We start from the raw sequence: 24,288 nt of genomic DNA on the forward strand, positions 1-24,288 counted from the left end.
ACAGCGATGGGGATGCCGGGGAAGGGAATGCAGAGGAGAGACTGGGGGGGGGTGGGGGGGGTGGGATGCCGGGGAGGAGATGCCGGGAGGGGGGATGTCGGGAGGCGGATGCCGAGGCGGGGAGATTGCCGGAGGGAGAGACGCCGGGCAGGGAGATGCCAGGAGAGGATGCCGCCGATGGGGAGAGGCTGGGGCGGGATGCGGTGGGGAATGCAGTGGGGTATGCCGGGGAGGGTGAGGTGGGGGGAATGCTCTGAGGTATGAAGGGGAAGATGCTGTGGGGTATGCCGGCGGGGGATGCGGTGGGGGATGCCTGGGGAGGCGGATGTGGTGGGGGATGCAGTGGGAGAAGCCGGGAAGGGATGCGGTGGGAGACGCCGCGGAGGGGATGCGCGGGGGGTTGCGGTCGGGGATCCCGGAGGGAGATGCGTGGGGGATGCCGGAAGGGGGATGCTGGGGGGATACCGGGGGGCTGCGAGGGGGCTGCGAGGGGGCTGCGAGGGGGATGCCGGTGCTTCCCCCTGAGGCGGGCGGCTGCGGGCGGGGCGCGGGTCTCGGAGCCGCCCCCTACGGGCGGAGCCGCCGCGGTCCCCTCCCCGTCCCTGTCTCCCGTCGTCGGCGCGGGGCGGGCGGCGCACCCCGCCAGCGCAGCGGCATGAAGGAGTCGTCGTTGCCCGGCACCTCGCTGCAGCGGGCCTGCCGCCTCCTCGTCGCCTTCTGCGCCCTCCACCTCTCGGCCACGCTGCTCTACTACCTGGCGGGCAGCGCCCTGGGGCCGCCAGGCAGCCCCGAGCCGCCGCCGCGCCGCCCTCCGCCCGCCAACGTCTCGCTGCCGTTCTCCCGCCCGCCGCCGCCCACCGCAGGGTCCCCGCCCGCCTCGTCGCCGACGGGCCCTTGCCCCGAGCCCTCCCCGCTGCTCGGTGAGTGCCGTCCTGTATGGGCTTGGGGCCCCGCTTCCCTTCCTCCTGCCGCCCGACGGGTGCCCGGCGCCGTCCGCTCCGCGGGGAACACGGGGCTGGGGGAGTGCCGCGAGTCCGCGCCCCTACGGCAGCATCCGCTGTGGGGTCCCGCCGCCGTGCGCCGTGCGCCGGTGTCCCTGGTGGGCGCGGGGTGACAGCGGCGTGGCTGTCCACGCGTGTCGCTGGCCGCAGGGGGATTGTGGGAGAATCCCGGGGGAGCTGGTGTCGGAGGGGATGCTCGCGCAGGGAGTCAGCGAAGAGCGGAGCCGCGGCGCTTTCGGGGAGCGCGCCCTCCCCGTCCGGCTGGGTTTCTGGTTGCCGGAGCGGTTGGGTAATTTCCTCTGGGAACTCTACCCAAAATACTGCTCTTGCGCAATCTCACAGGAAGGCTCAGACGGGCTGCTGGCGCTGTGTAGGCTCCCGCAGCCTTTTGTGTGCGCGGACCTGCTCGGTGAGCAGCACGGATTTACAAAGCGCTGTGAGGCAGGGTCATGAATACAGTTGTTATGCATCCCAGCGGCGCTTCCCACGTATTTGGTGCTGTGATGCGGTATCCTGATACGTGGCAGCCTGGCCTGTGTTTTATCTGCACTGGAGCTGTGCTCCCCCCAGGACAGCCTGGGTGCTGGCAGGCGGTTGGCAGGTCTGCAGCCGGCTGGTGGTCTCCGTTTCTACACTGAGCACCTGTATCTGGTTGGATCCACTGCCTTTGTCAGGAGGCGGCGGTGGAGGGGAGGTGGGTTTCGGCTTTTTCCCTACCTTTACAACTCTCTCGCCCAACCTCACATTTTGAGCTGCTGCTCTTGAATAGATCCTCCTGTGGCACAGGTAGAGTTCACTACCACAGCCTGAGCCATCCCAGTGGATAATGACCCAGCCACAGGCTAATCGGGCCCTGCAGCTTGGGGATCATCTCCCTCTTCATCAGTGTGCCACGTTAGCACGGGCACCTTTATTACCAGAGATCACAGAGGGGGAAGAGACTTTAAAGAAGCTACCTGTGGTTTTCAGTTTACAAAACCAGCACAAATTCATAGATTCTCTGGGTGCTCACTGGTCAGCTGTTTATGGATCAGTGCATCTGCATAACAAATGACTGGCTTGTTATTTTAGGAAGGTGGTTTTGAGGTTGCTAAAAGGAACTGTGCTATGTTTTTTGTTGTTGTTTTTTATTAGTATCTTTCACTTTTTTTCCCCCGATCACTTTAAGTTGAAAGTGGCTTTTCAAGCCTGTCCTCATGAAGTAGATGTGGGAGTCTTTTATGAATATGGCTTTGCTTTAAACGGTCTCCACTTACCCTGATCCTCTCAAGAGGGAGTCATGTGCTTTTTAAATGCCTGGAATTCAGAGAAATGCTCTTAGTGTCCTCAAGACTGAAAGCATTTATCGGAGTTACTGGCTGAAGGATCTGTTAAAGTATTTTACATTGTCATTGTAACATCTTCAGTGGGATTTGCTGAATCTGCCAAGGGCCAGATGAGGCTATTGGAAGTGGTTACAGATGTTCAGAGAGCTTCAGAGCCACGTAGAAAGCAGCTCTTAACAACACAGTAGGCAGACGGTTTCTGTCTGTGGTACCTTCAGTACTTGCTGGGGTGCAGTTAGTTGGAGGCCAGCATCGTCAGAGCTTCAAGGTTTGTAGCCAACGTGTAGGTGACAACCTTGAAGCCAGTGTGTAGGTGAGAGACCTGATGGGTATTTGTTTTTTCCCCTGCTCATTTCAGGTTTTATTAGCAAACAGCATTTGTAAAGCAACGCAATCATGCCTCAGATGAGTCTGCCCTGATCAGCATCTCCTGTTTCTCCACGGCCAGTGTGGGGATGGAAAGATCTACCCTCCACAGGCATTACTGCCACTTAATTCACCCACACAGAATTAAAAGAAAACCCTCTTCTTTTTTATGCACAAAGCTCCTTATTGGTATGAACGTTCACAAGCAGTAGCCAGCCAGCCCCTTCTTGTAATGCCCACCTTCCCAAAGCTCTGATGGGAGCAGGTAGCTCCAACTGACCTGTACCCTCAGCGTAAACCTAAATTACAAATGCACCTCACCCTGGTTTTTAGTATTTTCTGTCCTCTCCCTCCCCCGTCGTTGGGGAGCATGTGATGAATCACACAGGATATGTGTGACTGAGCTGATCGGGCTTTTTGAAAGGTCACATAGCCAGGTACTCATTTCAGAGGCACACAGTTTTCTTCCTAGTGATGTTTAGAAGAGTAGTTTACAATCCCTGCTTTCTGGCACAGCAGCAAACTCATTAGCTGAATGAGGTTTAATCTCTACAAGGAGCTGCCAAATTTAAAATGCTTTTATGGCTCACTTGCCTCTATTTGTTAAGCATAAATCAGGGCTGGGCAAATAATACTATAATTCAAGTTTGAATTAAAAGTCCTTAACAGCTGTGAAATTCTCTGATACAAGTTAATATAAGCATTGTGGATTTATGCTCAAGTTCAGAGCTGTCTGTCAATGAGTATTTTAAATGGTGTATTGAGAAGCAGAGCCTGCTTGCTGTGGTGAGATTGCAGCCTTCAAGAAGCCCAAAACCAAGTGAATCCAGATATACTCTGTACGTGTCCATTCGCCACACTGTTGTATTCTTTAGGAGCTGTAGAAAAGTAGTGCTTGTTTATTTGGTTTTTAAGAAATTTTGAAGTTGCTCTGTAGAAGCAGGATGTATGTTGGCCTGAATGCCTTCAAAACAGTTGAATGCTTTTCTTCTACCTATTCTACGAGGTCTTTGTGTTTTGATGATGGCATAGTTTATGTGCCTGCTGATTTTAGGAGGGAACATGGGAAGAGACAGCTTCATTGGTAGCAAGATCCCTCTCCAGAAGAGCTCATTTTAAAGCAGACTGTATGCTTTCTGCAGAGCAGAGTCTCATGGCACAGGCTTACCTGTGTAAGGGATTTCAGGGATGTCATTTTCAAGTCCTGCTTGATCAAAAGCACGTGTTGTTTATGAAGGTTATTTTAGAAGACAGCTGTCTCCTAGCCATTTTTGACCCTCGTTCAGATACCAGGTGTGGCTGGTACGGGATGGCAGGCTGAAGAGATCAGTTCATATCCTCAACTCTGTGAGCATCTCATGGCGGAGACAACCCAAGTGCCTTAGACATGTTGCCGTTAGGTGTCTGGCTCAATAGCTTTTCAGCCCCAGGTTTCAGTTTCAGCCCCCCTTAGCCACTAGAAGCTGCTCTAAGGTGTCTCTGGAGCCTTCTCTTCTCCAGTCTGAACAAGCCTGGCTCTCTCAGTGTGTCTTCATAGCAGAGGTGCTTTGGCCCTTTGATCATGGCCTCCTCTGGACTCACTCCAGCAGGTTCACATCCCTCTTGTGTAGTTGTCCCCAGAGCTGGATGCAGGACTGTAGGCAGGGTGACACAAGAAGCAGAGGGTCAGGATCACCTCCTTTGACCTGCTGGTCACGCTCCTTTTGATGCAGCCCAGGATATGGTTGGCTTTCTGGGCTCTGAGCGCACACTGAAGCTGGCTGACGTTGAGCTCCTCATCAGCCAACACTCCCAAGGCCTTCTCTTCAGGGATCTTGGGCATGCAGGAAAAACAACTGCTTCTTTGAAATGCCAGAGTTCTGGGTTCAAACTGAAGCTTCCCGCTGTTGGCAATTCATGTTTAACAATAAAACAAGAATCAAAATGAACAAGCTCCTTTGACCAGCTTGTGGGTGAGCAGCTGTCAGTTGGTTGGTGGACTTACGGCATGGGCTTTGTCTTCCATGCACTGCTTTTGGTGCCTGCATAGTCAGTGTGTGCAGTCACTCTAACCTGTAGATTAGATGAGGGTATTCTGATGCTTTGAGGTTTGGAGGAGGCTTGTGGTGATGCTGACTGCCTGTGTTGCAGAAGTTTTTAGAGGTGGTATGCTGCCTGAGAGAGACACCAGCAAGTTCACAGATAATCTAGATTAAGGCCTCTGTATACATGGACATTTCATGTGCAGGAGTGGAGGATGCTTTAGCACTGGCAGAATCCTAGCAGAGCATAATTTGGGGCCAGAGAGTGGAAAACTCAAGAGGTGCTGGGAACGCTAGTTTTTAAGGAGACTCAGGTGGTGGCTGTGCCAGAGGGGTTTGTTAGGTTTGGCATGCCTGGGGTCTGGTTCCTGTCACATTGCCCACCTGGAGTCATGGGCTCTTGTCTTGCTGGGGAAGATGGATTCTGCCCCAGAAACTGCAGGCTTCTGAATCTGTGAAGCCACTTATGATACCAAGTGGTGGAGAAGGCATTTGCTTTACACACAGCATCTCACCCTCCTCTTACCTGAGCCTGCTATTGTCTGATATGCCTTTTTTGGCTTGTTATTTTGAACCTTGCCAATACAGCTGCTATCTCTGCCTCTTCCCACCACCCCTACCCACCCAGCCTGGGTGCTGTGGGCTTTACTTTGGTGGCTGCAAGTTGGGGTTTGTGCAGTGTCCCCCCACTGCCTTGTGTTGAAAAAGCAAAACAGAAACTCAGAAAAGAGAGCATGGAGAGGGCTGAGGGGAGGGGGAGCTCACATGTGGACTAGTTTGCTCAAGTTTAGGCTTTCTTGGCCTCAAAAGAGGGGTTGAGAGACTGTGTTGAACTCCTCCAAAGGGTATGTTTAAGCTATTTGGCAGGGAACAGATGTGCGATCCGCACAGAACAGCTCCGCAGCTACCCGTGCAGTTGGGAGCACTTGCACCTCTGAAGCGCAGGCTTTCTCTGTGGCCAGGCAGCAGCCTCTGTGGCGAGAGCACCCCTAGCATCCTCTTAGCTGGTCAAAGTGGAGGCCAAGGACTATTCATTGGCCTTGCAAATGGAAAGGTACCGTGCCTGCCTGGAGCGCAGCTGTTTCAGGGATACAGCACCACAGATGGAATGTGCTGGGGAGGAAAGGAAAGTTTCCCGTCTCATGCACGTAGAGTTTTATAATGTGCTCATTCCTCTGCCAGCGTCAATCTGAAGCAACAGCTAGTTTCCTTGGAAATTGGGCCAAGTTTGTGTTTGGAAGGAGACAGGCACTCACAGCTTCCCGAACTGCACCGGGATGCAGAATTCAGTTCAGTTCTCAACTTTACTGCTCTGGTGTGGAGCTCCTTCATGTGACTTCACTCAGCAGATGGAGGACATTGTCACTGTGTTAAGGCCCCCCTGCACCCCAAAGGGTAGAGTGCTGGGGGTGCTCTGGGTATGGTGGCCTCAGAGGCAGCCTGAGGAAGCTGCTGTGCTCCACTGCTCACCTTCCTCCTCTCCCTGGCAGCATCCTGCAGCCACTGCTCCACTCACTCCCTCCTGCACACTCTTCTCCATGGAGCAGGAGGGGTTTGGGAACGCAGTGAGCCAGCCTACAGCAGTGCTGCAGTGGTGGTGCCAAAGATGTGAGTTTTCTGGGATGCGGATGGAGGAGCAGTGTCAGCTCACTGAGCACGGTCTCTCTGGCCTGTGGAGACAGCACACAGCTCAGCCTGTTGCCCCTGCAACAGCGTTTTCTACTGTACGAATCCGTGCCCAGAGCCCCTTGCCTGCAAGAAGTGCTCAGTGAGCCAGGCACGGGTTAGCACCTCCGGGCAGGTAAGCAGTGGCACGGGGGAACTGCAAACAGCCTTTCCAGCTGCCTCTCAGCTGCAGCTGAGCTGCCACGGCTCGGGGCAGTCCCGAAGCCCCTGCAGATGTTTGCCTGAAAGCGGGCGGCTTTGCCACCTCCCCATGTTGGGCTTGCTTTGAGAGCGCTTGCCTGCAAGCACATCTTGCTGAAGCTGAAGGCTTTATGGGGTGGGTTTCCCTGTGTGCTGGGGCAGTGGGGTTTGGGCAGCATCTCCCCAGGCATGCAATGCCCTGATCCTGTCCTCACCTCCCTGCTGCTTGCTGGCAGCACCCCATGCTTTTAGGGGTGTGCCAGCCCTGGCATGGTTTTATGCAGACAGAAGAACCTCCACCCCACCCAGGACAGCACCGGGATCTGGGTGCAGGCACTGCTAATTGCATGGGATGAGATAGGATGGGATGGGGCAGGAGAGCTGGGGGCTGCCTTGTGTGTTGGGGCTCCCCTGGCAGAGCTGTGTTCCTGGGATGCCACTCATCCTGGGATTGCTCCTGTCTTCCCATCCCACCCCACAGCAGGGTGGGGGATTCCTGGTGGGGGGCAGCTCAGCCTTTTTCTGATCCAGGCCCCTGTGTTTATTTGTTTTGAATTTGCTGTTTGAGGGCCTGGAATTTAATTTCACAGAGGCAGTGAGAAGGGCTAATCACATGCAGATTGCCCGGCTCAAAGGGAGACAGTTCAAAGCTGCCTTCCTGAGCTTGTGCTGGATTTCAGCCACCGATGAGGGCTCTGGTTCTCTCCCAACAGTACCTTCTTGTGGAAACAGCAAACTTTTTCCTTTTCTCTTGAAAGACACCATGTCCTGATGGTGTGAGACCTTGTGTTGGAATAGGCAGTGTTTGGGGTTGGATTAAGATGTGTTTGTCTCTGTTAAGTGCTCAGTTAATCGTACAAACGTGCCATCGTGCAGACCCAGTGCTGCCAGTGTATGTGATGCACCCTCATGGCTTTTTCAGCCTGTTTCCCACAGTCTAAGATGACACAGTGTGAACCTGCCTAAGACAGGCCCTGCACTGGTGTAGCAACAAACTACAAGGCTCAAGCCTTGCACTGGCATATCTGACATCTGTAACAGGATGCAACTTTGCCTGTGTAGACCAGCAAAAGAAAACGTATCCTAGTCCTTGGGAAGGCTTTGTTTCCTCACTGGGGTATTTCTAGCCAGACCTAAGGATTATTTTCCTTTAAGAATACTCATGGGGGAGTGAGATGTGCAGGCAGCAAGGGGCAGCAGCTGCCATCCAGTCTGCAAGGAGGCAGAGGTGTTTTCATACAAGAACAGGAGGGTTAGGGCTGGAAAGGACCTTAAGATCATCTAGTTCCAGCCCCCTGCCATGGGCAGGGGCGCCTCACACTGGACCATGTCATACAGTGGTTTGCACGCCAGGACAGGGGCTGCTTGGGGAACCAGTCCCATCCTCCACCACGGGGCTGTACCCCCATTTCAAGCCTGGCTGGTCCTGTCTGCGTAGGTGCTAGCATGGCTCTGAAGTCGAGCTGATTTTAATGGGAAATGCTTGCTTTGGTGAGCTGTGGGATGCAGGTACCTGCCTGCCCTGGAGTGCTGCGTGGGTCTGAGGGACCCCTGCTCCACAGCCTGGGGTGGGGAGACGTGCCCCTGCATTGTCTGGGGTGGAGCGGGGTTTGTTTTTCCCAGCCGTTCCCTTTTCTGCTGGGCCCCTGCAGAGAGAGGTTTGGGTTGGGGTTTTTTCCTTCCTGAAAGTTTTGCTTCTCTTTTTCCAGCTTTCTTTTTGCATGAGGTTTGTCTGAGCTCAGCAGTGCGGGTGTGCACATGGCTCGGCGGCTGGAGAGCACTCGGCCACGGCAATGGAAACGTTCTTCTCTGCACTGTTTGGAGAGGCATTCTTTCCAACCTCCGTGCTGCACGCTTTTGCTTTCATTCTCATCAGATTAAATACCTGAGGTTTGTGCCTGGCTTAAGGCGTGCAGGTGAATTGTGCCGCTTTTCCCAGAGGAGTGCTTGGGAAGGCAGTTTACTCTGATGGGTACCTCTGCAAACTGACCCATGAGCCCAGCTGCCCTCCATCACATCTCCTTCTGATGGGGCTGCACTGCCCTCCTAGGGAAGGGGTTCTTCCCCAGCCCATCCCACCTGAACCCCTCTGGGCTGCCCTTCATAGCTGCTGCCCCACCTTGTATTACCTGCTACCACCTTGGATGGAACGTGATGCTGCCCCCCTTGGGATGGAAGGGTATAATTCTGGGCATCACTTCTTGGGTTTTCTGTTCTCTTCTAGTATCTGTGGTCCAGGGAGACTGGAGCAGCTTCTAAATTTGTTCTAGCATCCAGCCAAGCAGATTCTGGGCTGTTGGTGCAAGGTTCTCTCGTTTGAGTCAGGGGGATGCGCACCAGCGAGAACGCGTGCTGACAGCCTCATGCAGCAGGAGGATTAGCTGTTGTGGCACGTGTGGCTGCTGCAAAGTAGGGGATGGGAAGATCACCAGATCTGTGGGGCTGGTTACTGAGGCTTGAGTGTTGTGCTGCCTCTGACATTTCGCAAGCCTCACCTTTTGCTTCATGTGAGAAGCTGCTTCCTGTTTGTGTACACCGTGATGGCCACCTCAGCATCTGAGCCTACACAGTACTTTTCCTGTGCACCTTCCCTTAGAGCAGAAATGCTTCTGAGTGTCAGAGATGGGGGGGCAGGAGGAGGTTGGCTTGTTTTTGTGTGCACCTTTCCTAATACCCTGCCGCTGCCAGCTGTAAATCCACCTTTCACAGTCTCTGAAGCCTTTGCTTTGGGTGCATGCTTTTGCCAGCTTCCGGTAGCTGCTTACTCATGTTTTCGAGGTCTTCTTTTGCTAAAAATGTACAGTGGAGGCTTGCAGAGCTGCTGCTGGGACTCCAGAGGAGGCCACGAGGATGATCACGGGGCTGGGAGCACTTCCGGTGTGAAAACGGTCTGAGAAAGTTGGGAGAAGAGAAGGCTGCTTGGAGACATCATAGCAGCATTCCAGTATCTGAAGGGGGCTGTCCTGGGTTCAGCTGTAGCAGTCATTTTTCTCCTTCTTAGTAGCTGGTGCAAGGCTGCGTTTTTGACTTTCAGACTGAGAACAGCGCTGATGACACTGATGTTTTTAGTTGTTGTTCAGTAATGTTTCCTCTGACCAAGAACTTTCTGAGTCCCATGCTCTGCCAGGGAGGAGGGGAAGCCGGGAGGAAGCAGAGACAGGACACCTGACCCAAACTGACCAAAGAGGTATTCCATACCACAGCACGTCATGCCCAGTATATAAACTGGGGGGAGTTACCCGGAAGGGCTAGATCACTGCTTGGGTTGGGCTGGGTATCAGTCAGCGGGTGGTGAGCAGTTGTGTTCTCTCCCCTTGTTATTTCCCTTATCATTATTATTATTGGTGGTAGCAGCAGTGGTTTGTGTTATACCTTAGTTACTAAACTGTTCTTATCTCAACCCATGGGAGTTACATTTCTTTCCATTTTCCTCCCCATCCCTCCGAGAGCAGGGGAAGGAAGAAGAGAGGGGGAGTGAGCGAGCGGCCGCATGGTTCTGAGTTACCGGCTGGGCTTAAACCATGACAGGGGCCTATAAGGATGCTGGAGGTGGACTCTTCATCAGCGACTACAGTGGTAGGACAAGGGGAAATGGGTTCAAACTTAAACAGGGAAAGCTCAGGTTAGATATAAGGAAGAAGTTCTTTACTGTGAGGGTGGTGAGACACTGGAACAGGTTGCCCAAAGAAGTGGTAAATGCTCCATCCCTGGCAGTGTTCACGGCCTTAGGCAACATGGTCTGGTGTGAAGCATCCCTGCCCGTGGCAGGGGGTTGGAACTAGGTGACTTTAAGGTCCTTTCAAACCCTAACTATTCTATGGTTCTGTAAACTCTGTAACTCTGAACCCAAAGGGTGTCTGCCTACAAATCCTAGGCCGTATGGGTGACCAGAGTCACAAGTCTGCATAGCTTGGTCATGCCTGCCTGTTTTTAGCAAGGGGCTTAATATACAGTGACTCCTATGTCAGGCAGTCACCTTGACCAGGAGCAGAAAAGACTGAAATGGAGCAAATTGGGCTGAAAATTTTACCTAGTAAAAACAGATAAGGATAGAGTTTTGGCCAGTGGGACAGCACACGCATCAAACTTCACATGCTTTCATGGCATCAGCAGATCATGTCCTGAGTTGGCATCCTTGTGAGACAACAGTCTAGGGGCTGCTTGCTATCCAGGCAGTCAAATTTCAGTAAAAGTTATTTAAAATCAGCAACTGGAACCATGATTCTGATCCCCATCTGGAAAGCCCGTGTTTGCAGATGAAGCTTCAGCCTTGTCCTGCTTGGGAATTGAACTGGAACCACTGATGGGCAGCGGGTAGTATGGTGCTTTTCATCAGCCACATTGCTTTACCAGGTCTAGCTTGTTTTAGCCATTCCTTATTTGAAAACAGCCTATTCAGGTTTTTCACCTTTTTTGTATTCTTACTGACGCCAGTGGGTGTATTAACCGGGTGATTTGCATCAAGCCTGCCTCCAAAGCGGCTGCCTTCCTGTACATGTACAATGCCAGTGCCTGGGGTCTTCCCACTGACCTTCGTGTAGGCTGCATCCCTCGGGGCGGCATTTGTAAGAGGGTGTGTTGCCTTTAAGCTGATTTGATTAACTGGAGGTCAGAGCAGCACAGATCATCTCCCAGCAGTGTCTGTCAGGACCCTGAAACTGTTAAATGTCTGTCTTCTGCAGCTGGTTTTTATCATGAATGTGTTTTCCATCTTTTCCCTGCTGACCTTACAGCCTCCTGAAGGCAAACAAGAGCAAGCACTGGCAGGGTTAGTTGTCCATGTTTAGCCCTGGGGGGCTGGTGAGTGCCAGCCTGCAAAAAGCCTTGCTTGGAGTGTCCTGGATAGCTTGTGGCTATCCTTGACCAGCTGGAGCTCACAAACCACCAGTAGAAGATTTCACCCCTACATTTTCCTAAATGGGAAACTTTTGTGCTGTGCGAGTGAGTGTGATACATTAAAGGAGCCTTTGTTTGTTAAACCAGAAAGCATCCCCTGGGCTGATGGGGCTTGCAGTTTCCTGGGAGTAACTGGGAGCAGAGAGCTCATCCCTCTGTGGCAGGAAGGGGCTTGCTCCATGGGACAGCAGCCGCCCGGAGCCTGGGAGCGGGTAGTGCTGGCAGGGCCCTGTGGAAGGATGTGCTGCTTCCGCTCTGCTGCTTCCTGCAGTGTCCGGCTGGGTCGGTCCCGCTGCTGGCAGCAGGGCATGAACAAGGCAGGGAAATAGCATCCCTGGGCACAGATGCCCGGCATAATCCCATTTGCTGGCTATGACCATGGTTAAGTGAACCATGCCCACTGTAACACCCTTTGCTATAGGCATCATCCTGGCTGTGAGTGCCAGTCTCCTATTGGAGGTAGCACTGAGGGGCAGAGGGATGGGCAGGGGGAAGCAGGCATGGATGTATACTGAGGCCAGAGGCAGCTCTGAGAGAGCACTCACTGCAGGGAAGAGGTACCCATATTCAGAGGAACAGATGCACTCTCCCATCTCCTACTGTGCTGCTTCAGTGCTTGCCCCCTGCCTGTCCTACTGCATAAGGAAGCTGTGCCCCATCCCATGCCTGCTCATGCCACTGCATGTTCCTTCCTGCGCTGGTTCCTCTCATTCTTGCCTCTTCCTCCCACTGCAGAGCGCCCTCCAGGCTCTCCCTGCAAACCGCTGTTCAGCCGGGGCGGTTTTGGCCCTGGCTGCGCAGGCACAGGCGCAGGGCTGGCCTCTCCAGGACCCGTGGGGCAGAGAGGGTGGGGAGCCGAGCAGGCACACTGAGGTGAAGCTGGGAACCGTGAGGATGCTGAGGGCACGGACAGACTGATCCCACTGCTGGAGCCTGAGAAATCACTGCCTTCTTTCTCCTTGTGCAAGAGAAACGTGCAGGCTTACCCGTTTAACCTGAGATCAGGAGATCCCTTTGCATCCTGCCTGTGATGCCAAGTCATACAAGGTCTTGCCTCCACTGTGCTGGCAGCAAAGCCTCATCTCCTCGCTGCCTCTGGGGATACACCAAGCACCTCTGCCTGTTTGGCTGGTCTCCTTCTTGCCATCTTCAGCCTTGAGGAAGCACACATTTTGTGGAGTAGCACAACTGAGCTAAAGCAGCTTCTTCTAGATCTGTAAGCAGTGAGTGACCTGTACACCTGGAACATTGTTTCTGCTTTTAGTGCAGTCACATCCTGGGGTACGCACAAGGTTGATTGGTACTGCCACTGTCTTTCAGAGCACTAAAAGTCACTTGTGTCTTTTGTCACAGGGCTGTGAGGGCACTGTTGACACACACACACACAGACATGTACATGTGTGTGTCCTCAGAGGTGCACTGGGCATCTCTTCAGCAAATGCAAAGAAGAGACAGGAGCTCTAAGACACGTGTGCCAGTGAGTGCGTGCACACACATATGTGTTCACACCCATGTAGAGTAGAGGCAGAGGGTACAGCAGCCAAATCTCTAAGGAGTGATCCTCAGCCTGGTGTTTATGGTGAAAACCTGCTTTATGTGCGGGGCCCTCAGCATCCCTGCCCACTGCAGAGGCTTCAGTGGGAACAGGGTTTGCCTGCAAAGCCCACTTTATTAGCTCCCCGTTACTGGGAGCAGGACATGACAGCAAGAGAGGTCCTTCTGCAGACCACTACCATGCTCACTGGGTTTTTGCAGCCGGCCTGTTCACCAGGGCTGGGGCTGCTGGAAACAGATACCGTGGAAAGGCCAGCTTGGATGTAAAGAGGGGGCATGCACAAAATGTCTGTGATCCAGTGCTGTAGAGCCACGTGGCAGAGCAGAGAAGCCCTGGCAAGCGATGAGCACGCGCATGCAGGCGCATGAGCCAAAGTCTTGCAGAATAGGTCTCATTGGCCGTATCAGTGCCTGGGGCTGTCGCTGCCCTTTCTCAGTGAGTTTGGCTTTGAACAGCTATCTCAGTGGCTGCTGTCTTCTCTGTGGTGCCAGGGGGTTCTCAGTTTTAGACACCAGTTTTGGCACAGATTATCTTGGCGGTTTCAAAACCTGCCACTGTTGAAACCGTATGCAGGAATTGCCAACCACCATGCAAATCTGGATATGCTTTTTATAGCAGTTCTAATGTGGGACTTCTAATAAATAACAGGCATGCCTACAGAACACGGAAAATAGGAGAGAAAGAAAAAACAAGAACAGGGGTTTTGTTCACTTTGCATGTGTCAAGCCTTGGTGTAAGTAGTTGCATTGGTAGGATAGCAGGGTTGTTTGAGGAGTGCTCTTCTCTCAATGCTGTGTGGGATGGGTGAGAGCCCAGAGGTAACACTCCTCAGTAGGCTGCTTTTGTGGCACACATGCCAGTGGTAGCACCGCTTTTGGTTTGCCAAGAAGATAGGATTGTAGTGATAGGACAAGGGGTAATGGGTTCAAACATAAACAAGGAAACTTCAAGTTGGATATAAGGAGGAAGTTCTTTACTGTTAGGGTGGTGAGGCATTGGAATGGGTTGCCCAAAGAAGTGGTAAATGCTCCACCCCTGGCAGTGTTCAAGGCCAGGTTGGACAGAGCCTTGGGTGACATGGTTTAGTGTGAGGTGTCCCTGCCCATGGCAGGGGGGTGGAGCTGGATGATCGTAAGGTCCCTTCCAACCCTACATATTCTATGATTCTATGACTCCGTTGGCGTCAGTGACTTGGTTGGGGTCTGATACCAATAGGCTACAGCACTTGCAGGTTTGCTCTGAATTCTGTTGTATGGCTGCTCCAAGCTTCAGCATCTCCGTGCACTGCTGGGATGTTGTGTGCATCCATTCCTCTGTGTTTAAAGAACAAAACAAACCAGGAAAACAAATGTGTAAAGGATGGGTGCTCAGAGAAGCAGATCATGTGTGCTAAGTTGCTTTGTGCTGTGCCTCTCTTCCAGTTGGTGCGCTACGTGTGGAGTTCTCCCAGCCTGTGAACCTGGACGAAGTGGCGAGACTAAACCCAGAGGTCAAAGCAGGAGGTCGTTTTGCTCCAAAGGACTGTATAGCACTTCAGAAAGTAGCAATAATCATACCATTCAGGAACCGAGAGGAGCACCTGAAGTACTGGCTCTATTACCTGCACCCAATTCTCCAAAGGCAGCAACTAGATTATGGAGTGTATGTTATTAACCAGGTAAGATGCTCAAGGCGTAGACAGGCCTTTATACCTCTATGATTAATAGTGTCTGTGCCCCATGAAACAGAGGAGTGGTTTCTTTGTCCTCAACAGCAGTGGTGTGGCAGGCAGGGGTAAGGTTGCTTTAGAAAATAAATAAGAAAAAAAGAAAAGTGAAAATTAACGTGAGCAATTTGAGCAATTCTGCATCAGTGATTCTGATGGAAAATCTGAGGTCCCTTCTTCTGGTCAGGCACAATAATTCACTCTAAAGAGCTTCTGCTTAAAGAGCCCACCTGGTGAGGAGGGAGAAAATCCCGGGTTGCACAACCCAGTCTAACAATCTGCTACATCTTTCCAAATGGTCCTTTTTCCCAGCTGCTGCAGGAGTTGTATACAGAGATTTTTAAGGTGACACAGTAGCATTAATGCATAATCTGGCAATGGGTGTGCCATAAAGCCGTAGGATTTCACTTTCTTGAGCAACTTCTATTCTTGTTAGTAATAGTACACAAAGTGTCAGGATGAAGAAAGAAAAGCTGTGGCAGTGGAGTCAGGTGAGTGATCTTCAGGTAAACAGAACAGAAAAGAAACAAGGGGATTTTTTGTTGGTTTGTTGCTATTTTTCCCTCAATATCTGATGGCCTTAGACCTGTCTAAGAAAGAAAAGGGCATGTTTCGTTCCAAATAAGCTGTCTTAATTTATACTGTAATGGTGGTTAAGTAATTGAGTGTTGTTCACCCCTAGAGAAGCCTAAAATGTGTAGGCATTTGCATGGGCTGCAGCGTGAAAGGGCAGGTGTAGTTCTGAGGGCCCCGGAGGAGATTGCCAGCTGAACAATCTCACAGCACAGTTTCTCTTTTGGATATGTATTTATATCCTGTTTTCTCAGCTCTGTGAAAACGGGTGTGAAATAACATGATTCTTTAAATGTAACTCCTTAAATGTGTGGACCAGCTGATGTGTTCATGCATATCAAACACCATGAATACTGAAAGTGGTCGCCCAAGCGATAAATTTCTTTACAGAATTGAAAGTAAGGGGAGACCTTTTTCTAGAGAGGAAACCAATACTCAGTTACTACTATTTCTCTTACTTTGCTCATTTCCTGGGTGCCAGAGATCTGGGCAGAAGTGATTTGGGGGGAATTAGTGATAGCTCCCAAGCACAGCAGCCAAATTGCTCTGGTGTCTGCAGCCAGCTGTGCTTGTGGCTGCGCTGCTGAGGACACAAGGTGTTTCTGCAGCACACTGTGCCCTAAAACTAAGTCCTATAAGGTGTCCCTTCCTGTGTAATGCAAAGAGCATCTGATGCTGCTGTGGACCAGCAACGCAGGGCCAGCCCCAGCCCTCCATCCTTCAGGCTGCCTTCCTTGCACAGCAACATTTGTCTGTGCAAGGTACTGGTGCCACAAGGCTGCTTGAGCCATGGTCCCCACCAGTCACTGGGTACAGGTGGGTGATGGTGGCAGGGCAGCGTGCCTCCCTTTCCTGAGTGTGGCTTGGAAGCAAGCTGTGTTGCCAGCAGTGGTCCTGCAGTGGCTTTGCGGAGGACCTCGGTCTGGGGCCAGTGGTTGTGGGTGAGCAGCCATCTCTACTGCAAAGAGCCAACAGGGCAGGCATTTCCCCATCAGTGATGTTCAAGGGTAAGGAAAGCAAGGGGCCCGGTCCCATGCGGCTATGCTGGTGCCTGTAAAGGCAGGCAGTGTCTGAAGCCCTGTTGGAGTTCCTGCTGCTGCTGCAATGCTGCGTGCTGGCTTGCATTGCCCTGCATTGCTGGCTCCTCCTCTTCCCTGGTCCTGTCCTCCAGCACTAGGGCTGTGGGGCTGTCTCTGTGCTCTAAAGTAACACTCACTAAAATTACTGAAGCAAATGCTGTTTTCAGACGCACCCCTTGAGCAAAGTTGGGAATGAGAGAGAGTGATATGCAGTACACAGGCTATATACACCCTGGACACATCAAGCAGTCAGATCTACGTTAGTAAGTGAGACTACTTGATCTGTAAATTAAACATGCTTCTTCTGCATGCCCCTAACAAGCTATGTCTGGAAGAGGCAGAGTGATCAGGTAGTAAACCCACTGGACGTGTCTCTCGAGGGTGAGTGGAGCACTGAATGTAGAGTTGCAGAAAATGTATTAATTCTGCCAGAAATACAGTAGGAAAATAGTTTTATTTCTCTGCTGTCTTGACAATTGCTTTTCTCTTTTTCTTGTCTGTCCTTCCCTTTGCATCTGCCCTCCTTTTTTTTTTTTTTATTTTATTTTTCCTTCTAGTGGGGAAATATTACCTTTACTTGTTAATCCTGTCTATATCAAAGCAATCACTGAAGCAAGGAGACTTACTGTGTGATCTGGTTCTTACACGCTGCCTACGTGCTCTTCTGTGCTCTGCATCTCATAGAAAGAAAGAGGAGCGCTGAGCCCTGCTACTGCTGCACTGGTAATGTCAAACTTCTTCCTTTCAGCGCAATGTGTTTCCGTCACGAGTCTGTCCTGTCTCCACCATGCTGTTCTTGCGTGCCTGAATGCCTCAGGGCAGGACTTGGCTGAAGTCAGGGGGATAATGTTTGTAAATGTAACAGGAGCCAGTGGAAAATATATATATTATGCTTCACCCTCCTCACTCGCCCCAAGCAAAAGCCAGGCCTGACACATGGAGTAGCAGTTATAGGATTTTCCAGAGACGTGGACATGTGGCTGTACATGCTTTCTGTAGCATCCACTTGCTGCCGAGCAACCTTGACTGCACTGAAAGAGAAGGTAGTGGTGACTGTGGTGCTGCAGATGGCTCTGCAGCCAGACTGAAGTTGGGGAGACTTAGCAAATTCCCTAAAAAACATGCAGGTCATCCATATTCCACTGCCTCCTGCAGTGTCCTCAGTAGTGATTTTCCAGAATGTGTGTGTACATGTGCCTGCAGAGTGGTTAGGCCATCACACTGATCCATGTTATTCTGCAGGAGGTATCAGGACCCCTCAGGTATGTGGGCAGAGGAGGGAAGTGTGCTCAGCTCCTTCTTACCCTCTCAGTGGTGAGGGAGATGAGTTTCCTCTGCAGCTCCTTTCTCCTAAGCATCTCCTCATGTCTCTGTAAGACCCTGGAAATCTGTTTCTACCTACTCCTCAAGACCACTGGAGCATGGTCTTTAACAGGGACGTTGTGGATCAGGTTGCTGTGCCAGATCCCTGACATAGCTAGCAGCTTCCTGTTGGAGGTGATGGCTCTCTTCTAGCTGGCCAGAAACATGTATCCTCACCAGTACCATCCTGAGATCTGGAGAGCGTAGGATTCAAGTGAGAGAGATGCAGCTACGGGTCCTGTGCAGTCTGCAGGAGGACTCTCAGAGCTGCCTTCTATATGGAAATGGGTGGGAAGACAAAATTAGGATGGATGGCTTCTTGCTGATTTTCAGGTGCTTTAGCTTGAATGACAGTTCCAAAACTTCAGTTTTATCTGGTGCTAAAAGAAGGTAGCATCCTTTGGAAGGTCTGGCTGAGCAAACCAGAGTCAGCAAAGGTAAGGGATGGGAAGTAAAAAAGCCTCCATGTTCTTTTGCTCGGGCTGATTGTCTCTGGGTGTGAGAATGACTTAGTGTCAGATCCTGTAGGACTGAGGCAAGAGGTTGTCCCCCTTCAGCCGGTCTCTTGTGGACCACAGAATGGGGATGGACTTGGATGTATTGGCTGAGACAGGGAGAGTGAAATCAGGAGCCACAAACTGGTGCTGGGTATCAACGCTGAACTCGGACATGGGCTGAGTCTCAGGACAAGATAACATGGGGAAAAAATTATCAAGGGAGAAAACCAGCAAAAGTGTTCTTGGGCTATATCTCTTCTGATTGAAAACCTAGGAAGTAAGCATGGATGTTATGTTTAGAGCTTGGCTGCACTGTCAAAGCAGCAGTCAGTCCCTTGTGCACTGTCTGGCTCTTCATATGGTGCTCCTCTGTCTAAGCAAGTCCAAACTAATCAATTTCCTTGTGACAAGTAACAGGGAGCCTCTGTGGGATTACTTGCTGCCAAGCAGAGGCAAGGACTGGAGGTTGCTTCAACTCTGCTTCATCTGTTCGCTGAAGGAGTGGTACTGTGCTTTGTGCTTTCCTGGCAGGGGCAGCAGCACAGAAAGGAGATTTCCCAGCTCTGCTTTCTTTCGAAAAGCTGTGAATCAGTCAGAGATGGAAGGCTACAGCATGTGTCTGAGTTTTGGAAGATGTGAATCTCAGGTACTGCAAGCACGCCAGTGCTTCCACACTGCCTTAGGTAAAGAAACAGAGCTTTCTCCAAAAGAGCAAAACCTCTTGTCAGTCTTCTTTCACTCCGATGCATGCTGTAGAGCCCTGCATACCTCGACAGAAAACATGCCTCTTGCCATCAGAGGAGTCACCACTAATGCTAGCATTGCAAGGCTTGCTGCATGAGCTACCTGCTCACTGTAAAGTTACTAAAAAATGGCTTGGAAAGGAGTTTTCTTATTTGGTTGTGATTTTTTTTTCTGCCCCCCCCCCAGCCTTTTGGATCCCACAGTGTGAACCTGTGTGTCCATTTGGGACAGTGCCCACATGAAGTGTTTGCTGTGTGTTTAGTCCATCTCCACGCAGGGGGTCCTGGTGTGGGCTCTGATGGGTGAGGGGACAGGAAGGGTCTGAGGTACCTGTGGTCTGGTCACTGCACTGTCCTTTGGGTTTTTTCAGGGAGAGGTTTAAAATCAAAGCTCCTCATAGCACTGTTAATCCCCAGGTGTCACCTAGAGGAGTTAGAGGCCACCTGAAGGCACGGTTTAATTGTGGCTGAGCCTCTGCCTGTAATAATATTGGCGTGAAGCACCCTTTGCCTTGAAATTTCATTATGAAATGAGCAGCCAAATGGTATGAAATGAAGACAGTCATGTAGACTGGACCCCAGCAGGTGCTTTGGGGTGTGAGCACACTGCATTGTGCACCAGCACCAGGAAAAGCCCCCCTTTTGAGTACGGAGCCAGGGCTGGGTTTGATGCCATGGGACCTGAGGAGCACAGGGCAGATGGGGCTGGGCAGCCCCCTTTGCTGGGGGAAGAAAACCCTCCGATCCCACAGCCTCAGCTGCTCCCTCTCACCAGCCTCTTTGCTCATCTCACCCTCATTTACTGCACTCAGGTTTTCACTGCTCTTACTTACACATGATGGGTGAACATCTTCCCACCACCTTAGTAATTGTGTGAACCCTTTTGGGTTTTCGGGTGAGGAGGCTGAGAATTTGCTTAGATCCTCCTCCACGAAAGCTCACTCCTCCCTGTGAAATCAATTTATGCCTGAGGCAGGTGATGAATGCTTTGAAAACCTAGGTTTGACGCTTGAATGTTAAAACCTTCATTTGAAAGGTATTTGTGGCTGTTTCAAGAACCTACCTTGGCTCTCTCGCCGCAGGTCCCTTAACCAGTCTGGATTAAACAGTTTCCAAATTGATTATTTATTAACCAGGCAAAGGCAGCCGGGATGAGGTGATGTTTTAAGCTGCTGCTCCTTGGGCACAGTATTTTGCCTGCCTTGATTTGTGTTCCATGCTGGTGTGGGTACCACAGGTTGTGGGGATGACTTGCCCAGTTGGAGGAGTGGGGGGTCCTTTGGCTCAGCACTGCTCAGAGGATGTGGGGGAGGAAAGGTGAGATATGGTAGAAGAGAAAGGACTTGGCAGTCTTGGTTTCCAGGCTGGCAAAAAACTTGAGCCTCTTTCAGTGATGTCCTGCCTTCTGCCTGCTTTGATGCTCTGAACAGGGTTTGGGTTTGAAGCTGCTGCTGCAAAGTTGAATCGTGGGTTGGAAACCCTTACTCTCAAACCACTGGTATTCTTGGGTTTGTGGGTATGATGTTTTCTCAAGAGTACTCGAGCAGTTTGCAAGCCTGTACTTGTGTTCAAAGCCGTGTGCGCTTTTGAAATGTGTCTGCCTGAGAGAGGCCAGGCTGATTCTCCTCAGGCACCTTGTGGCTTAGGGGAGAGAGCAGATACTTTCCTGCCCTGCTCCACAGGTCCCTTTGTAAACTGCGCCTGTTCTGGGGCATAAACGTGCACTGCTGCAGTGTCATCTCTGTTCAGTCCTTCCCGTCGTGGTGACTGCCCTCCTGGTTCCATTTTCCCTACGAGGCCCCTGGGACAGGGGGTGGGTTGTGCTGTACTTGGGCTGGCAGAGCAGCAGCAGAGCCGGGGCTGCGCACCGCAGCAGATGATGGTGGCTGGTGTGTAAGCCGTAGCCCTTGTGAGAAGCAGGTCACACCGTCCTGCCATCCAGTAAACACGGCTGTGTGTCACAGCACTGCCCTTTCCAGGGCCCATGCAGCGTTCTGCTCCCATGTGTACACAGCTGCACAGGGCTCATCACAGGAGCAGGAGCTCCTGGTGCCACGCAGTGCTTTGCAGATCAGGTCAGGCATGTGCTGCTCAGCCGAGGCCATGCCAGTCCTGCAGCCCTGTTGTGGCAGAGCTGAGGAGGAGGGTGCTGAAATCCTGGGCACAGAAGGGTTTTTGGTCCATGGTCCTTACCCTATCAGTAAGCTATAGCACTGCCGAGGTTTCTCTCTGCAGCAAGGGTTCCATCTTCCAGAGGGGCTCATTCCTCTTTGATTTTCTCAGCTGCTATGGGAAGTCCCAGCCGCTTGCCCTAGTGGTCCATAAATCACTGAACTTTAATCCAATTATCACAAAACTCACTCTTGAAATGCCTGTGTGTGTGGTGGGATGGGGGGACTGCTCAGCATCAAACCTGCCCTCTTGGAGCCTTTCACCAAGAAACAGGAGCTGAGCCAGGTCCAGCCTTTCCTCGGCTGTTGCGGCTGCCCCTGCAGTTTGCAGCTGGCTCGGATGCTGTTGTCTCATGGGCAACATTCCAGGGGGCTCCCTGTGGATGGCCTGTGGGATGCTGTGGGGGAGATGCTCAGGCTCGAGCTCAGTCCATCACAAGCACACCAACTCCGTGCAGCGACACCGGTGTCCAGCAACAGGTAAGAAACTGCTGATGTTAACTGTTAAATTTAAGTCACTTAACTGCTTTTTTCTTGTTTCTGTTTTAATTTAGGATGGAGAGGAAGAGTTTAACCGTGCTAAACTGCTGAATATAGGATTTGCAGAGGCTCTGAAAGAGTATGACTATGATTGCTTTGTGTTTAGTGATGTAGACCTCATCCCAATGGATGACAGGAACACCTACAAATGTTACAGCCAGCCACGGCACCTCTCTGTATCCATGGATAAATTCGGATTCCGGTGAGATGCCTTTTGGAAGGGTTTTTCATTCTTCATGTTGCTGTTAGGCTAGCGAGCCAGGCACAGCGTTACATGTCCCCACCCTCTGTGAAAGCATGGGAAAATGTCTCTTGCAAAAGCCTGTCTTGGCTTGGTGTTCCTGTAGGGAGCGGGTGGCTGTGAGCAGGATGGGATCGGGTTGGATCAGCTGGAGGGGAGGAAAGGGGGAAATGCAGCTGAGTGGTTTATTAACATTCACAGCTTCTGGAAAGTGAAATGCAGAGCAAGGGAAAACTAGGAGCCCATAGTTCTGCAAATGGCCTGCCTATCCCTTCTTGTGTTTCAGGCTGGAAGACAGCTAGTGTTTCCACCCAGTCTGAAAAGTGAGACACTCAGGCAGAGAGAATTATGCGCAGCTTTAAAAAGACTGCATCAGATGCTATTTTAAGAGCAAAATGAAGTATTTTTTGCTGTTCAATATTGGGCCACTGAGGGAACTGCCCTAAAGTCTGAGAGCAGCACGAACAAAATGCCTTTCAGCATACATTTGTACTCGGCAAGCTGCAGTAGACAAAAATGTGTGTTTTCCTTTCTGTGTTTTCCTTTTCCTACCCCAAATCCCCCGTGCGGAGTTCAGAAGCTCATCTGTAAAGTGAAAACCAGTCGTGGCCCCTGGTGTCCGGTAGTGCTAAAGATGGTGTTGGTGGCAAGACCCCTGCACATCCCCACTCCAGACCCTGCTAGCTCTGCTCAGAGCAGGACAGTCACCAGCACCACAGCAGCTGCAGTTTCTTTTTGCAGCTAGGTGAAGCTTAGAGCAGAAATGCAGGGCCTGGGAGTTTCTTCTGCTTGTTGAAGCAGAGGCAAGGTCTGCAGTAGGTCCTGGTGATCCCTGTGTGGGCCCTCTCCTCGTGCTGTGGGTCTGAGTTTCGTAAGTCCCCAGTCCCTTGGTGAATTGTCCCCTGTTTTGAGCAGCAGCTAGTTGGCTTTGAGTGTGCAAGGTCACACTGCTGGCTTACTTCGGGGCACTGTGGTGCCCCAGGAGCTGCAGGAACAGAAGGTTCTGCAGCACCTCCAGCGCCTTGCTGCTCCTGGGGCATGCCTGTCATCCATCTGCCCTTTGCTGAGGCGATGTGCTTCTCACCAGCCTGTCCTTTGAGGACAGCATACTTGTAAGTGAAAGGCTGTGGCCATTGCTGGTTGCCAGCTGTATCTGGGACCGAGCCCACCAGCTCATTCTGCCTTGTGGTGGGTGCTGGCTGATTGCAGGCTGGGGTGAAGGAAGGGGTGTGGCAAGCCCTGTTTGGGTGGGCAGGCTGCTTCTCAGCTAGTGCCTCTTCTCCTCTAATGTCATTTTCTCTCTGCTTTCAGGCTGCCTTACAATCAGTATTTCGGAGGTGTGTCTGCTTTGAGCAAGGAGCAGTTCACAAAGATCAATGGGTTCCCAAACAACTACTGGGGCTGGGGTGGCGAAGATGATGACATCTATAACAGGTAAATAAATACCCTCCTTGGCACCTGGAGTGCTTCCAGTGTGGGGATGAGCACACACCTGCTGATCTCACCCAGATGAGGGGGTGCAGGATGTCTTTTCACCCCAATCAGGGGAGCCTCCCCTCTGGGTGAGGGAAAGAGGTGGCTCAGTGAAAGCAGGCTCTTCCTGCTGCGTGCTGGCACCCCATTTTGCAGCTCCCAAGGTGGGTCCAGGTGACAGATATCCCACCCCTGACCCACACACACATCACGCTTTCACCACACAGCTTTGGAAGCATCCGTACCAATGCACAGGTTGGAGCAGCATGCTTATGGGTCTCCCAGCACTGGCTGAAGAAAGGGGATTCAGGGCATGATGAAAGGAGAAGTCTTTCACCCAGTGCAGCCCAAGGCTTGCCTGTGTCTGCAGCCTGGTGGCGGATCCTTTTGTTCCCAGGAGAGCTTTGTTTGTTGGGCTGTAAGCAGTTCTAAAGAACACCATGAGCTGTCACTTCCTGCCCGGAAGGAAACCAAGCAAGGCTCAGAACTGCAAGAGAGGTGGAAGGTGTTTGCATGGGGCAGGCTGAGACCACCCCTGCCTGAAGACCAGGGCAGAAGGTGGACATGGGGTTGTGCTACCTTATGGATGTGAGTCCCTAGGGCAGTCACTGGGAGTGAGAAGTCATTGAGGGAGCAGATTTGGGAAGCCATCTTCATGTTTCTCAATGAAAAAAAACACTTTGCATGGTCTTTTCTCAGGGCTTTCCAAGTTTTTCTGGAGTTCCAGAAGGGTCTTCCTAAAAATGCTTTTACCTTCCTGAGGTTCAGCACTTCTGTTTGATAAACCAAGTGAGAGACAACCTTCCAGTGGTGCAGGGCATTCAGAGCAGGGTGGTGGTCCTCTCTTTTTGGGACACTATTTTTGAGCAGCAGA

At 51.7% G+C, this 24,288-nt stretch overlaps 1 protein-coding gene across 1 annotated transcript in view; it reads left to right on the forward strand.

Annotated features, from left to right (window-relative positions):
- The first annotated feature begins 622 nt into the window (after positions 1-622).
- The window catches only part of B4GALT1 (beta-1,4-galactosyltransferase 1), a 28,270-nt gene continuing 4,604 nt past the window's right edge, over positions 623-24,288 (forward strand). The window contains exons 1-4 of the mRNA XM_061342719.1: positions 623-920; positions 14,452-14,687; positions 21,715-21,902; positions 23,253-23,375. Coding sequence (XP_061198703.1) covers positions 656-920; positions 14,452-14,687; positions 21,715-21,902; positions 23,253-23,375 — 812 coding nt within the window. The 5' untranslated portion in view covers positions 623-655. The remainder of the gene's footprint in view (positions 921-14,451; positions 14,688-21,714; positions 21,903-23,252; positions 23,376-24,288) is intronic.

This window comes from Neopsephotus bourkii, unplaced genomic scaffold (genome assembly GCF_033783945.1).
Source record: "Neopsephotus bourkii isolate Nb327-2 ecotype Australia unplaced genomic scaffold, CSIRO-AGI_Nbou_v1 NB_1814, whole genome shotgun sequence".
Lineage (NCBI taxonomy): Eukaryota > Metazoa > Chordata > Aves > Psittaciformes > Psittacidae > Neopsephotus > Neopsephotus bourkii.